This window comes from Peromyscus leucopus, chromosome 9, assembly GCF_004664715.2.
Source record: "Peromyscus leucopus breed LL Stock chromosome 9, UCI_PerLeu_2.1, whole genome shotgun sequence".
Taxonomy (NCBI): Eukaryota; Metazoa; Chordata; class Mammalia; order Rodentia; family Cricetidae; genus Peromyscus; species Peromyscus leucopus.
Window position 1 is genome coordinate 6,720,267 of NC_051070.1, and position 16,166 is coordinate 6,736,432.

General features: G+C 45.1%; 1 protein-coding gene across 2 annotated transcripts in view; it reads right to left on the reverse strand.

The window, feature by feature from the left end:
- The window catches only part of Gpc6 (glypican 6), a 1,063,315-nt gene that overhangs the window by 13,619 nt on the left and 1,033,530 nt on the right, over window positions 1-16,166 (reverse strand). For both annotated transcript variants that reach the window (XM_028868307.2, XM_028868309.2), the window contains one exon: window positions 12,518-12,654. In XM_028868307.2, coding sequence (XP_028724140.1) covers window positions 12,518-12,654 — 137 coding nt within the window. The remainder of the gene's footprint in view (window positions 1-12,517; window positions 12,655-16,166) is intronic.

The window sequence follows — 16,166 nt, forward strand, 5'->3', positions numbered from 1 at the left end:
CAAGGCTGACTTTAGAAATTCAGACATAAAATAGTTGAGAAATAAAACAGCTTTTTTTTTTTTTTTTTTTTTTTTTTTTTTGCTGCTGCTGCTGTAGACATAGATACTGATAACGATAGTTAGAGAAGACCTCTGTGTAATTGGAAGGGGATGTGAAAGTCTGTCTGGGAGCCAAGGTCTCAGGAATCTATTGGTTCATTTCATCGCATGTTTGGTTTATTTACAGAAATCACAAATTCTGTAAGAACAGACCAATCACAGAGCCCAGAAGGCCCTTCCTCTGCTAACCTTGATCCTTAGCACGGATCACTTGAGTGACAGCAACTCACATTTTGGGGAACACGGACCAGGAGGATTGGCACGGACAGCCCAGGATGCAAGGCCAGGTGCACATGCACTGGGAACGGGGAGAACTTAGATTTGAGGACAAACCGGAGTGCCAAATGGGGTGTTGTCCTTGTCCATAATTCATTCTGTGGTGGGGCAAGAAGGTGGTACCCAAGGACAGCCAACTCTAGCCTCATTTTTTTTTTTTTGCTTCTGTTTACAAGAGCATGACAAGGAGCTACATCTTCTGCAGAAGTATTTTTCTTCACATCTAATTTCATGTTGTTGATCTAGGATTTCTTGAGTACAACCAAGCATAGCTGATGAGGGAATTTAGAAGGCACTGAAGGAGCAACACATTCTACTTTGTGGGTGGGTGTGGGCTACACATTGTGCGCCAGGAAACTTACCGGCAGAGCTGAGAGCTTCTGGAACCTCAGAAACATTAACATAGTTCTTACGGAAGTTTCTCAGTGGCTAACCATTGCACCTTCCTTCCACTCCTCATGGTTGAGTTGGGGTTTTCAGAAAAACTTGGTTGCTATGGAAATAGGCTTGCTGGGAAGACAAGCATGTCAACCTATCGGCATGCAGCATTGATTACCAGCACACTTGTGTGAGCAGTTGTTCACATTTGCAGCTACACACGCAAGGAAAGGGACACACACACCTTGGAGTTCGTGACGTATTAGCCAGGAAAAGTTCAAGCCGTGAGGTGCCAGGAAATGAGAGCTGAGAGGTAGCTATGGATGGGGTTTGCTATGAATTCAAGTGGGAGCTGTCACAGAAAACCAAGGAAAAGAAGGCAAGTTTGATCTTGGCTCACCGTTTGAGCTTCCACCCATGCTTATCTGGACCTGTCACTTTGGGTCTGAGGTGAGGCAGAAGACCAGGGAGGGGAATGCGTGGCTGAGGTCAGGTGCTCACCTCATGACAGCCAGGAAGCAGGAGATGGAGTGGCAGGGGACAGGGTGTGCTCATTAAGGACATGTCTCCAGTGCCCTACTTTTCTCCAGCTAAGCTCGGCCCACCCCAGTTCCATCAATCCCTCAATGATCCCATTAGATTACACATCGACCATTGAATAGGTCAGAGGTCTCATGATCCAATCAGTTCTTCGCAGCTTCACTGTTAAGCGTCACATGGGGAGCAAGCGTTTAACACGTAAGACTTTGGGGTGAGGGGTGGGGATCCACACTGAAAGAAGCTGAGGCAGAACTGGGTGCCCAAGAGCTGGCCTGGATTTCTTCTCACAGCCTGGTACTCCTGACTGATGAGTCACAGTTGGGAAAGTGAGATACAAGCAGTTTTCGCTCACTTGTCACCATAAGTGAGCTCCATGCAATGCACGTCTCTATAGAATTTTCTAGTTCTAAGCTATGCACTGTCATTTTCAGGGTATTCAAAAGTCTTTTAATGTAACAAGATACACTGTGTATACAGATTCAGAATTTCTTATGTGCAGTTCCAAATTTTGAAAGTCTCTAATTTTTTTCCCCTCCTGCAATCCATTTGTTAGCAAAACATCATCAAATCTGAAATATGGCCAATTACAGTCCTCATTTCTCCCACTTAGTGCCACGCTAATGCATTTTTCTACAGAAATCCTAATGCATTTGATTGTGGGTTGTAGGTCCAGACCCTACTGGTAACATCACATAATATACAGTACATCCACTGTGGTAATTTTCTCCAAAGAAAAAAATTCTGAATTCTAAAAAGACATGGTCTCAGGAGTTTCAGATAAGGAATTGCAAACCTGTGATATCTGTGACCTCCTTTAGAAACTTCTTTAGGTATGTATTTAAACGTTACACACATTAGGATGGCTATTATTTAAACTGCAAACTTGTGATATCTGTGACCTCCTTTAGAAGCTTCTTTAGGTATGTATTTAAACGTTACACACATTAGGATGGCTATTATTTAAAACAACAAACAGAGAAAATAACAAGTGTTGGTAAGGATGCAGAGAAATTGGAACCTTGAACACTGGTGCAGCAGCCTGTGTAATGGACAGCATGGCAGTTCCTCAAAACAGACACACAACTGCTCTATTATTCAGCAACTATAACCTGAGATATATACACAAGAGAATTAAAAGCAAAGACTTATGAAGATATTTATACCTCTGCTTATAGCACAGCATCCTTCATAACAGAAGAAAGGTTACAGTCATCCAGGCAAGTAGTCATTGGTTGATGAATGGCTATGGATGAAGTACAGCACTTACATATAAAGGATGTGCTGTGGGGACTGAAACTCTGACACATGGTACAGCATGGATGAATCTCAAGGACTGAAGGCTAAGTGAAACAAGCCGGGTAGGAACATGGTATGATTCCACTTCCATGAGTTACCTGGAGTCTGTAAGTTCATAGAGATAAAGAGCAGAGTGGTGCTTGCAGGGTGTTGGCTTAGGAAGGCAGGGAGCTGGTGTCCCACGGGCTCAGAAGCTCATTATGGGAAGATTACATGTGGGGAAGGGTGTCGCCGACACAACGTGAATGTCCTTACTGTCGCTGGACTGCACGCTGTAGAACGATCAACACTGTGCATTTTACCCTGGCCACTCCAGCCTCCATTTAACAAAACTAAGTTTTAAGTACAGCTTTTTAAAGTTATTGACACAGATTGCTTTCCCCCTGTCTTAGTTAGCTTTCTATTGCGGTGAGGAGACACCACGACCACAGCAACTCTTACAAGGGAAAAACATTTCACTGGGGCTGGCTTACATCTTCAGAGGGTTAGTTCATTATCATCGTGGGCGGAAATGGCAACATGCAGCAGACATGGTACTGGAGAAGGAGCTGAGAGTGGAGAAGGAGCTACAGCTTTACCTCATAGGCAACAGGAAGTGAACTGAATTGGAAGGAAATGAAGATGCCTCAAAGCCTGCCTACACAGTGACACACTTCCTCCAACAAGGCTGTACCTGCTTCAACAAGACAACACCTCCCCATACAGTGCCACTCCCTATGAGCTTATGGGGGTCAATTACATTCAAATTATCACACCCCCCCCCATTTCCACTTTCCCTTGCTGGAAAGTGGTTTTGCTCGAAGCAGACTCTCACGCTTGCCCTAAGTGGGTCCACAGGTTCTTGAAGGCGGAACTAGAGCTGTCTGTGAATGGGTGATCCGTGAGACATCATACCGAGATGTGTTCAAATGTTCACCAACTATAACCAGGGACTCCTGAGATCTCTGAGACCCAGCAGAGAGCCGTGGGTGAGTCCTCCAGCTCCTTCTCATCATGATTCCCCACACAGCCTACCATATTCTTATGCAAAATGAGTGGTTAGCACAGCTCCCCAAATGCCTCCCTTGTTCTTAGGCGTGGCTTAGCAGAACCTGGAGCTTTACAACCTGAGTTTATGTGGAGAAGGATTGGTGGTGACCTCGCTCCAGCTAGAGAACTGTAGGCCGGGCATGGCTTGGAACTCTTGGAGAACACCCACCCACCCTTGGCTGTCGTGAGCATTCTTTGTCCTTAGTGCTCAGCCAGCAGCTTCTAAGCCCATCATTTCGTGGTAGAACTGGAGTCAGCAGATCACAGAGCAGACCGAAAAGAAGACTCAGAGCCAATTTCAGGGATGCCGGGCTGTGAACAAGCAGCCCTCTCCTTGGCTCCTGTTTGTAGCCACCTCTGCTCAGCATCTCTCCTGCAGCTTTCTCTCCCACTGGCCTACCAGGGAAAATCCCCAAGGGTAGCAGCGGAAAGGAAACAAAGTTTCCAGCAGTGCCACACCTGACGGCAGCCAGGTTTCTCCTCAGAATTCTCCCCTTCCCAATGTGTGTGTCTGGCTGGGTGTAGATGGAATATTTTACAGTTCTTTAAGGGACAGCTAGATTGTTTGGGGCATCTTTTGCTATCAAACTAGAACAATATCATCCTGTCAGACCTGCCAATTCACACTCTACACAGCTCTCCACCACCACACATCATTCCACTTTCTCTCCGGCTGCTCAGACTTACTCAGTCACAGCCCGCTATTTCCTTTGGATAGTTGACACACACAGCAGCTGGCAAGAGTGACTGATCTATTTTCTAGATTGTTCTACTTCTCCTACTTCTTAGAAGTTACTGTGCCTACCTATTGGTCCTGGGAAGGATTTCCTTGGGAACATAGTGCTTCTGGGAGGATCAGATGTCTTGAAATACCACAGTGGCTCTCTGTAAGAACTGTCTCCAATGGCTCAAATTAATCTACGTTCCTTAGCTAGGTCCTCAATCACCTCTTCCCAGAAGGTGTTTTAAGGAAAGATACACATGGAAAGCGAAGCACTAACTTATAGGGAGCCAAAAACGATCTTTGCTAGTTCTATAGGGTCAGAGAGGCTCTGAATAGCCCCAGATAACAGGCATCCCATCAGACAACCTGCGTGCTGGTGGGCCATGGCTTCCAGACCACATCATTTACCTGCAGCTTGTCCTGCTCTTTTCCGTTTTGACAGCCCATAGATTTAGAAAGAGCGTCCTGAGAAAGAGGAAGCTACAGGTCATGTTGTTTACTGTAGCCATGTCCTAAGAAAGCAACTCTGTTGTCCCAGAGCAGTAAGTTAAGAGCCTGTGTGGACAGCAGGGAGCTTTGTTTCTCTGCTGTTTGCGGCGGGGCAGAGCTCTACCCCACGTATCCTAACATATAAAAGTTTTATTTCCTTCTAAGCCTGTGCTTTCCTGCCTCACACCTCATCACTCTTCCCTAGTCCTGCATAGACAGCTCATTCTGGTCACAGGCCGCCTAGAACGTCCTTCTCAGGCGTGACTGATGACTGCACATGTCTTCCCAGGGTCTCCAGGTCCACCCGCAGCACGTTAGAAGGCCTAGATTTGTAACCTGCTCCACGAGTCTTTAATTTTTCCCCCCTTTGGCCTTCTAGATTATTATCGATTTTCCCTGGGAACTTACTAGCTTCCTTTCAGTTCCTATTTGTCTGAGTTGGGTTAGAATGGTCCTCTATCTTCACCCATTTTCCCCTGAGAAGTTGCTTAGGTCAGTGAAAAATGAGAGGCGTACAAGTTCCGCCTGCAGACTTGCTTCCTGCTGGTCACTGCAGGTGAGTCCTACCCGGCCTCTCTGGGACAACAGACACTCACACTAAGGAAAGTTCCTTACCAGCTCTTTGGATACTCCTGGGAGCACTCCCTGCTGTGAATCAAGTGCTCAGTGCTTTTTGTCTAGGTCTCACTGTGATGGTAATTTGGAGGTTGAGACTTAAGGAAGTGAGTGGCTGGCGTTGGATGAGCTCAGGGCACTAAAGCCCTATGATAGCAGCATTGCCTTTAGAAGAAGAATGGTCCAGAGCTCTCACTTGACAGCTTGAGAGGATGTGGGAGGAAGGAAGCCACCCTCAGGATGGTCAGCAAGAGACTCCTTTGCTAGAACCAACCATGCTGGCACCGGAACCTCGGATGTCCCAGTGTCTAGAACTGTATCAAGTGAGATTCTGTTGTTATAACTTTTCTATCTTTGATATGACACAGTGGGATGATGAAAATGTTCACTGACTCAAGTGTTGACTAAGGGTTCAGGGTTCAAGGTATTCCTTCTTCCATCACCAAGATCTCACCAGTGCCTGGTTATAACCTGCAGCATGAAGTTGTGTTATGTTGGAAACTTAGAATTCCTTCTTGATGGGTCTGTGAAGCCTTAGCATTTCATCAGGTGCTAGGCTAGACAACTTCAATCTTGCCTGTTCTCAGTGGGTGACATTACAATGGAACTGTGTGACCTCCCTGTTCCCATTGCTACTGTTGTTTTTAATACAAGGAGAGTCTCATTAAAGGAGTCAGGAAGGGCATCTGTGAATGCGAAAAGGAAACACAAATTTGTCACATGTTTCTGAGGCTTGTGTGTAAACTGAGAAAGGGAATACATGTTAATGAGGGATGTAAGGAGGATTAACAGCTGAAACACAAAACTATTAGTTAAATTTAAATTTGAAACCCACAATGAAAGTACGTTCTTAGTATAAATATTTTCAGTGCTTTTCTACAGATTTACTTTGTGTGTGTGTGTGTGTGTGTGTGTGTGTGTGTGTGTGTGTGTGTGTGCTGGGAAGCAAACATAGATCCTCTGCAAGATCAACAAGCACTTTTAACCTCTGAGCCATCTCTCCATACCAACCGTCCAATATGTTAAAGCACTCGTTGCTCTGGCAATCCTCCCCCAGAACCACTAGATGCGTGGTTCCTAAACCAACAGTAACTACCTGATCTGGGAGCTTGTTAGAAATGCTGATCTTACTCAGGTTCTGCTTATAGTTCCATTTCTGTGGCTGTGATAAAAATACCCCGACAAGTGCTAGAAACCCCGTCCAATGACTGAGGGAACTGGATGCAGAGATCCACGGCCAGGCCCCAGGTATAGCTCCGGGAGTCTAATTAGCGAGAAAGAGGAGGGTTTATATGAGCGAGAATTGTTGAAACCAAGGTTGGATAAAGCACAGGGACAAATAGCCAAACGAATGGAAACACATGAACTATGAACCAAAGGCTGAGGGGCCCCCAACTGGATCAGGCCCTCTGGATAAGTGAGACAGTTGATTGGCTTGATCTGTTTGGGAGGCATCCAGGCAGTGGGACTGGGTCCTGTGCTCATTGCTTGAGTTGGCTGTTTGAAACCTGGGGCTTATGCAGGGACACTTGGCTCAATCTGGGAGGAGTGGACTGGACCTGCCTGGACTGAGTTTACCAGGTTGATCTTAGTGCTTGGGGAAGGCTTTGCCCTGGAGGAGGTGGGAATGGGGGGTAGGCTGGGGGGAAGGGTAGGGGGGCAGGAGCGGGGAGAACAAGGGAATCTGTGGCTGATATGTAGAACTGAATGGTATTGTAAAATAAAACAAAATTAAATTAAAAAATACCCCGACAAAAAGACACTTAGGGGAGTAAGGCTTTATTCAGCTCACAGTACCAGGTTGCCGTCATGGAGGGGAAGTCAAGGCAGGACTCAGGTAGCAAGTTATCCACAGTCAAGGGCAGAAGAAAATCAGTGTGTGGATCCTGGCTTGTTTCATTGCTGTCCATCAGCACTCTCCTCTCTTAATGGTCATAGAACTCTTGCCTAGGGAATTATACCACCCACAGTAGGCTGGGTCTTCCTACATCAATTAACAATCAAGACAATGGCCCACAGAAGAGCCTACAAGCCAATCTGATTTAGAGACTTCCTGTATAACTCTAGGTTGGGTCAAATGAACAGTAAAGACTAACCAGCACAGGCACCATCTCAAAATCACAGCCATGGTCAGCTCTGGCTCCCTAACAAAAATGCCACTAACTGTATGACTTAAACCACAAACACAAGTTTCTTACGGCTCTAGGGGATTGGGGTATCTGAGGCAAAGGTATTGGCAGACATTCTGAGGTGATGTCTCACTTCCTGGTCTGCAGACAGCTAAATTATTGTTCCGTCCTCACATGAAGCAGAGGAGAGAAGAGAGTGAGATGTCATCAGGATCTCTCTCTCTCTCTCTCTCTCTCTCTCTCTCTCTCTCTCTCTCTCTCTCTCTCCAATTATAAAGGCACTTATCACATCCTGGAGGGCTCTATTTCACAGTCAAGTTACCTCCCCAAATCTCCACCTCTAAATACCAATGCGTTGGGAATATTGGGGGTGGGTGGGTGATCTTAACATATGAGTTTTGAGGGGGAACAAGTCTTCAATTGACAACACAACCAATCAGAATCTGATTTTATGCAAGGTTTCCAAAAGTTAAGCCAACACATCACCAAAGTCTGAGTAGCACAGTTTTTATAGACTTATCTTACCGATCTTCTCAGTGTCCTAAGAGATCAGTAAAGGCAGAGAGGCCCTTGTGGTCACGCAGTCTTTCGGTCAGAATGAAGACTTAAATGCTGAGAGGGCAGTGGTACACCTGCAGCTTGCCAAAGGGCGGGGTCTCAGTCCACCTCCTGCTGCAGGGAAGCAGTGAGTGCAGTGAGGAGGAGAAGAGCGGGAGAGAGGCAGAGGCTTGTGTCTTAGGGCAACCACTGCCCACATATCCTCGACTGTGGTCCCAACACAGAAAACCCTGAGGCTGCTACAACCAAGGTGCATCTCTGTGTGTGTCTCGGGCCAGCACCAATTTCAACAGGTGATTAAGTTAACTGCAGCTCTTTGGAAAAATAAGACAATCACCGTTATAAATGGACATTCCCACTTAGGAGTCATTTCAGAAACATAAAAATCAGGAACAGGCCTATCTCTGGATCAAGGAAGTATGATGAAGAGATACAAGGTAAGAATCCAAAAACAACTGGGAGAAAAGCGGAAGGTGGAAGACAGGTGTGATCAACCACATAAGACAATGGGTGAAAACAGACCAATGAGCCTGAAGGCACCTAAGGGTAAAACACAGAGAGAAGCGCGTGGCTTGGGGGAACACTGGTGCTCTGTACAAACTCCAGGCTCATGACACCCGTTCTGTATCCATTAACTTGTGCTGAGAGATTTTTTTCTTAATAACACATTTTTATGTGATTGATAACAATAACCCCTGTTCTTAATCTCTTTTTTGGCAACTGATCTTAAACATTTTAAAAAGTCTGTCATTTTCAAATCCACACATTGAGAGTGGGGAAACAGTTTTTATATTACATATGGATTATTAATTATTACTATATGTTTAATCAGCATATAAAATTGTACAAACTTATGGGGACTCATGTGACATTTGGATACATGTATACTTGTGTAATGCTCAAATAAAGGTAAGTGTATCTAACTCCTCAGTTACTATTTTTTTTGTGGTAAAAATATTCAACATACTTTCTTATGTGTTTATATTTGGGAAAAATATACAGTATGTTATGACCATATGGTCACCTTCCAACATACATCCCACCAGAGTATTTCTCTCCCTACTTGTAACACAGTACCACTGATCAACCTCTCTCATCAAATGTGTTTTATCCAAGTTTCTAAATCTTTCTGTAGAATTTGAGTGAATTTTTTTCATGTGATTCTAGATCAATTGATATGTAGAAGAGAACACAGGGTAAGTTAAACTTAAAGCAACAAGTCTGATTTGCTCTTTATTGACAAAGTCTGCAGATGTAAAGTTGTAATACTAATACCCTACAGTAGAAGAATTTTAAAGAGAAAAGGAAGGAACTGTGAATTGCAATTTTTCAATGGGAGCATAATTGAGTCATAAATATTTGACAACCCCGTCTTTTTAAATAATACACGGATTGTATAATAAAAGACACTCTGCATAGGGTTAGATATGGGCATGTTCCTAGAAATGACTGCATTGTATCAAACTTGTCTGTTTTTCCTCACTGCTTAAGATCTTTCCTGTGTTTCCCTCTGTTTTCGGGATGGAACTCAAGTCTGGTGGAGGTGTTTCAGGAGCCAAGGTGTGAAGTATGGATATTGGTATTCCCAGACCCACGGGTCCCTCTGAAGCCACTGTCAGTTCTTATCTGTTGGCCTCATTGACATCCTGTGTCACCTACCAGCCGAAACTGCGGTTCACGACCTCACATGGAGTTGCATACCTGAACGCGGGGGAGGGGGGGTAGGAGGGGGGTGGGGAGTTAGGGGTGTGGGAGGTTGGGGGTGTGGGGGTGTGGGGGGATGGGTGTGTGTGTGTGTGGTGTGTGTGTCGGGGGGTGGGTGGGTATCGAGAACTCTGGCAACGGTGTGCAGTTTCTCAATACACAATGACAACGCGAACGTGAAATTGAACGTGTGATGAATGTGGGATGTTTCTGGCAGTGTTGCTGGCGCTGAATCAGACAACATCACTGGTCCTTGGTTCTGAACATGTAACAGGAACACTTGGCACCACCCACGATGCCCCCATGTGATGGCAACGGATGCGACATGAAACAACTTGACTTACAGTCAAACCTAGGGAGTGTTACGAATCTCAGTGTTTTTACTGTACAGGCAAGAATTTCACTCTTACAGAAATGCAGTGATTACTTAGGAGAAACAAAAACTTGGGGGCCGGTGAGAGGGCTCAAGTATAAAGAGCATTGGCTGCTGCCGCAGAGGACCCTGGTTCAGTTCCCAGTACACACATGGCAGCTCACAACAGTTCCAGGGGTTCCACCACCCTCCTTGGCCTCTGCAGATATGAGGCACACACTTGGGCACAGACATGCATGAAGGCAAAACACCCCACACAGAAAAATAAATAAATAATTAAAAAATACTCAAAAAACCAAAATGACTTTTTAATACTTTCCTACTGTCCTTCCTCAGATTATAAGCATCAGGTTCACTTATCTTTCGATTGTATATATTGTGTTAGAATTTTGATTTTTAAAAACTGCTATTTGTGCAGTGGAATCTGGAATTGCAACAGAATTTTCCAAAATTTCTCAAATGATCCTAAACATATTTCTGTCATTTTATAATAGAAATGTACATGAAACAGTATTAAATTTCATTTGCTTTCTTAACTTGAACAGGGGAGGATTTAAAGTTTGTTTATTTAAGAGGCAAGGAATAAATACTAGGCTAGAGAGGAAGATTCCAGCCTTTCATTCTTGATAACCAGGTGCCACAGGGACCCTCTTCCTCATCTAGCAGCTTTAGCGGCACAAGGAGGAATGTGAATAAGTCACCCTGACCTCCCTGTAGCTGTCACTTCAATGTCCTTCATGTTCCTTCTCATTTCTCAGCAGAGTTTAGTCCCTTCTCCTGCCCATGAGCATGAACATTCTTTATGTTTCCCTGGTAAGAAATCACATATGTGCAAATCTCCAGCAGCCTGTTGACTGTCCATGAGAATGAGGTTCACAACACAGCCATCATTTCATGCAGGGCTGGAAGGTAAACACAGGTCAGCAGCAGAGCTGCCTGTCTGTCAGGTCACCTGAGCAGAGCTGTCTGTCTGTCAGGTCACCTGAGCAGAGCTGCCCATCGGTCACCTGAGCAGAGCTGCCCATCGGTCACCTGCTCAGCCTTGCAGTGTCTTTCTGTAGGCTCTTTGGGAGCTGACATATTAGAGGTATTAATTCACAGCTGAATTTTTCAGTTCAAAAGTCTCCTCCAAAAAGCATAGAAGCCTTTGTGAGTGACCCGTCACTCGTATCATCAATTTCCCTCTCTAGTTTCAATCTTAGATTTGAACAATGATATTCTGGGCAACTTGAATTGGTTGTGGATCTTTCTGCTGCTGTCCTGGTTTCACCTGCTAGGTTCTTCCTTGTAAGGTTAGCAAGACTGTCCCCAGCAGATGCTAAAAATGCCACGGAGCAATGTGAGCCCAAGGTACCCTCCATGCTCTCTGCTTACCTCTGGCAGATTCTTCTGAACTCAGTTCTCACAAACCTTCTTTCTCACTTGGAACACAGCTGCTTCCTTCCTTTAAAACTGCCCAACAAGACACTTCCAAATAGACACCACCCCTAGCCTCTCCAACTGCTGGTCAGTCCCCAAAGATTCCTTGACTCCAATTTACCAGCTGCCACACCCACCTGCAGCCCCACTGATGAGGCCTGGCAGACTCCCCTCCTCATGTCCTGCCCAGCCTGCCAACTCCCAGCCAGTTCCCCATCCAACTTCTCCACCCTAGGCAAGCTTGGGCCAAGCCCAGTGTGAGCTAACAGATTCAGAAATTCCTTATCAAATGGCCACAGCGTCGGTCCGCAGAGCAAGAAGATGAAAACAGAGCCACTAGAAAGTGTCAATGGGACGTTTGGAGACACGGGACCTTCTGGGCCCTTTCCTCACTCATCTCTTAGCCATTTTCTTTTGCCTTTCCAGTCAACACAGTGAGGTCTTCCCCCCCCATCACCACCCAAGGTGAAAAATTACAGTTGAATTTTTATTTCCCGTTTAACTTGTGATTTGAAAAAGAATAAAAGGGAAAAGAGCACTGCAGATGTAACTATGGATAAAAATAGCCACGTTGTCTTAAAGTCATTAAGTGAACATAACGGCTCTTTGTGATCTCAGGCTATCTGGACGCTGGCATCTGTCACCCCTCCTCTGTCCTCCTCCAGAAGTGAGGCAGCCAGATCAAGGATTCCACGCTTAATGGCACCTTGCGAGTGCGTGCTCCCACGCGCCCATCAAACCTGCCACTCTCGACAGCTGTTGCTGGGTGACGCCGTGTCCCTCCTCCCAACACTGCTTTTTGCATGAGCAGGTCTGCCCCACGCGGTGTCAGGAGAGCCTCGCAGGGCTGCGGGGGCTGCACGCCCATCAAGCTTCCAGGCGCCTCACCTGGCTTTGCTCTGTCCGTTCCAGCACTCTTCCTCGTTGGATGTGCCTGCTGTCACGCTCTCGTCCTTGCAGATGGTGTAGGGCAGTGCCGACCAGACCTTCTTAGAGAGCTTCAGTTTCTCTTTGATGTCTGTGACCTGATCAAGAAACCAACAAAGAGTGTGAGGAGACTCGTCAGGCTTTGCTTGCCTCTCTACGTAAGGATGTAACAAAGTGAAGGTGCAGACCTGTGACACAACAGACCCAAGCTACCATTTTAAACAGAATGAACCGGCTAGAGGGCTCATTGCCCAGGAAGACTCCGACCTCCACTTCCCTCTCATTCTTCCTAGGTTATTGGCTCCCCGGTTTTCCTCTTCTCTGTCCTGTCCTTTGAATAAAAAACTAAAAAAGTGTCTTTCCTGGTTTGGGGCCACTCTATTGCAGAGAGTACCTTCTGCAAACACCCTAAATACATGCTTTAGTATATGTTTCCTGGGTGCCAGATAAATGTTTCAAAACAATGCACAAAGAGAAAAAACACATTTCCCAACGGACTATTTGTTTCTGCAAGAAATAAGTATTATTGCTAGCTAATCTCTGCTCTAGTCCAGCCGACAGGCTCAAAAAGAATGCATTTAGTTGGTGAACAGTAAACTCAATGCACCTCAAAGTTTCTAGTACCCAAAGATGGCAGTCACTCTAAATATGAGTATCGATGTAGCTCTGAAGGCTGTAGGGCTTTTATTACCAGTGTCTGAGGCCATTTCCAGCTTAGTACTGACTTCTTCCCTGTGGGGAAGGGAGGGATAAGGATTTGGTGTCATTTTGGCTCCATCATGAACATCTAGTTTCATTCATTTCATGCAGTCAGTGTCCTGATTGCCCAGCCTTTCTTTACAAACTCTGAGAAAATTCATAGATGGATAAAAGGCATCAGCTAAGGTTGCACCGAGTCCCCACAAGTTAGCACTTTTGAAGTCCTGACCCAAAGAACCATAGAATGTGTTACCATTTTGAGATGGGGTCAAAGCGAGTCCATTGAGACAGACTCAAGAAGGCTGGATGGAAGATGGGAACACAGAGAGAGAATGAAGGCGTGACCCAGGAAGAAGATTGCCATCTACAGGCCAGAACCCTGTCCTTTCTGACAGCCAGGGAAGTAACCAAGGCTGCAGACACCTTGGCTTCTTCCTTCTCCGACTCTCAGTTAGGCTCAGGCTCAATGCTGTGTGCAGCCAAGAGTCCACATGCCACAGGTGGACCTCATCACAGTCTAGTCAGCAGCTTCCTTTGCTCCTTCTCATCTCTGTGCTTTGTCAAGTAAGGATAGGTTTGGAAATTATCGCATCCTCCGTGATTGGAAATGATTGAATGACCATTCATCTCTGTTTTTGACTTAGGGAACTCAGGGTGCTAAACTTATAGAAAAAAAAAAAAACAATAAAACCAAGATGGGTTAGTAACATGTCTCCACATACCGTGTTTGATAAATGTCCAGCGAGATATTAGTTTTAATTATCTCATCCTGTTATGAGTTCATAGACAATGTTACAAACACTACATATTTGAGGGTCATAACAATGTGTGTCCTGCATCTCCTAAGGGCTGCAGAGAAGCAGGAGACTATCTCCGGCTGTGTAAGGAGCCCCTCATGAGGATCGGGTGTGGCACCTCCCTGATTGCTCACTGTACCACATTTTATAACCAGAGCATGTCCTCTCTGGCATTTTGGTAGCTGTACATTTTCATTGTACGATTCAAGGAGATAACAGCAAAGGAGCAGAGAGAAATGTAAATGCTGTTTTAGCATTCTGCATGACCACCAGGCAATTCACCTGCAGCTTGCCAAGGCAGGCCGACAGCTGAACAAATGGACACTATTAGTCACTGGGCAAGAACATGCCTGCAATTTGAAAGTATACTGGAATGACAGGAGTTTATTTCCGGTTTCAGGGGAATCTTTCAGTTCTTACATTGTTCGGGAATACTTATAGAATCCTACTTGCTGCTTTGATTTCTGAATTACAGATGTAAGTGCTTTGCAATAGCCAGACCTGAGCTTTCTGCTTTGTTTTCCTGGAACGTAAGGGCCTGCCACTGTGAGCAAAGTGTTATGGTACAAGTACTCCAGAACAAATGTATTACGGAGAGCCACATCGACCGGACCACAACACAAACTCAGTGGAAACAGAGGCCTGGGGTCTTCATAGCAGCCTCCTTTCCTTCTGGGCATCCCAGATGAGTTACTCTAGGATGCATCCTTCACCACACTGGTAAGTACCAGCAGCCCAGCCTTGTAGGAAAAATACTGTCATCACAGCAGTATTTGCAATGGACAAGTGTGATTTTTTTTTTTTTTTTTTTTTTTTGCCTATTTTATGGACCTTCTGAAAAATCTACTTGTTATCCCATAGGAACTTGATCCAAACATATACAGTTGGGGTTCACAGAGAAAACCTAACCCATCTTTTAGTACATCTCTGGAGTTTATATTTGACAATTTGAACGGCTACATTTTTAGAGCTATATCTCTTAGTTTAAGGCCCATGAAAAAAACCTATGGGAAGCTGATGTGGAACCGTTCCTCTATCCACCCTAAAGTAAGTCAGAAAGTGTGGAAAGCGAGGCCATAAGGCAAAATAACCACTAAAGCCAGAGATGCGTAAAATCAAAGAACAGATAGGAAGAACGTTCAGCCACTTTAATTTGATGGTTTCACTTAGGAAATAAGCTCACCTCGAATATTAAATTCAAATTTCATGAAATTTCTAACTTAACTTCCAATTTCCAGCAGACACTAGGGCTAGAGGAACCAGCTGAGCAGGAGCATAAATAAATGATCAGACACATCGGGGGAATGAGACATTAGAGAAGACAACTGGCCTCAACTCCTCAAAAGAATGCAAGTAAATAAATAAATCAATAAAGGCAGGAAGACCGTTCTAGATGAAAAGGAACTGTGAAACACACCAACCAAATGTCACGCGCAAGACCTTGCCTCAGTCTCAGATCTGGAGGCAGGCACCCAGCTGTAAGAGAGAGTTTTGAGATAACAGGCCAGTTTGGAGTGCAGGACAGACACTAGTCGAGAATATTGAACTACTGTTAAGTTTCTCAAGTGTAGGAATGATCATGTGGCTGTTAGGGATTCTCTTTTAGGAGGCTCATGTTGAGATATTTAGGGATCAAATGTCCTTATGACTTTTACTTATTTGAAGAGAGCAAACAAAACAAAAGCCTTCAGTCACTATTGAGTCCACGAGAGGAGTATGCTAATGCTGATTTTACTGATTTCTCTGTAGTCTTTTCATTTCAGAAGTGTTTTAAAAAGTTAAAAAAAATGAAACACTGAGGATGTAGGGGAGAGATGATGTGCTGTCGGTCACATAGCTGTTAGGAGTCTACCCAGGAGTCACTGACTCCCAGTGCGGGGGACTGACTCTCCTGGGAGCTAAGCCACCTCCGTCTTCACAGCTCTGTCTTGCTGAGCTATTGTGACTACATCCTTTGCACAACAGGGACACAGCGGTCTTGAGCAGCTAGAACATCCAGTCATACATCTAGTAAGTGGGGGAGACGAGACGTAGATTCAGATACAGACGGAACAGTCACCCTTAACCACTAGACTCTCAGGTGTCATTGCTGGCAATTTTGGCTCAAGGCCTGG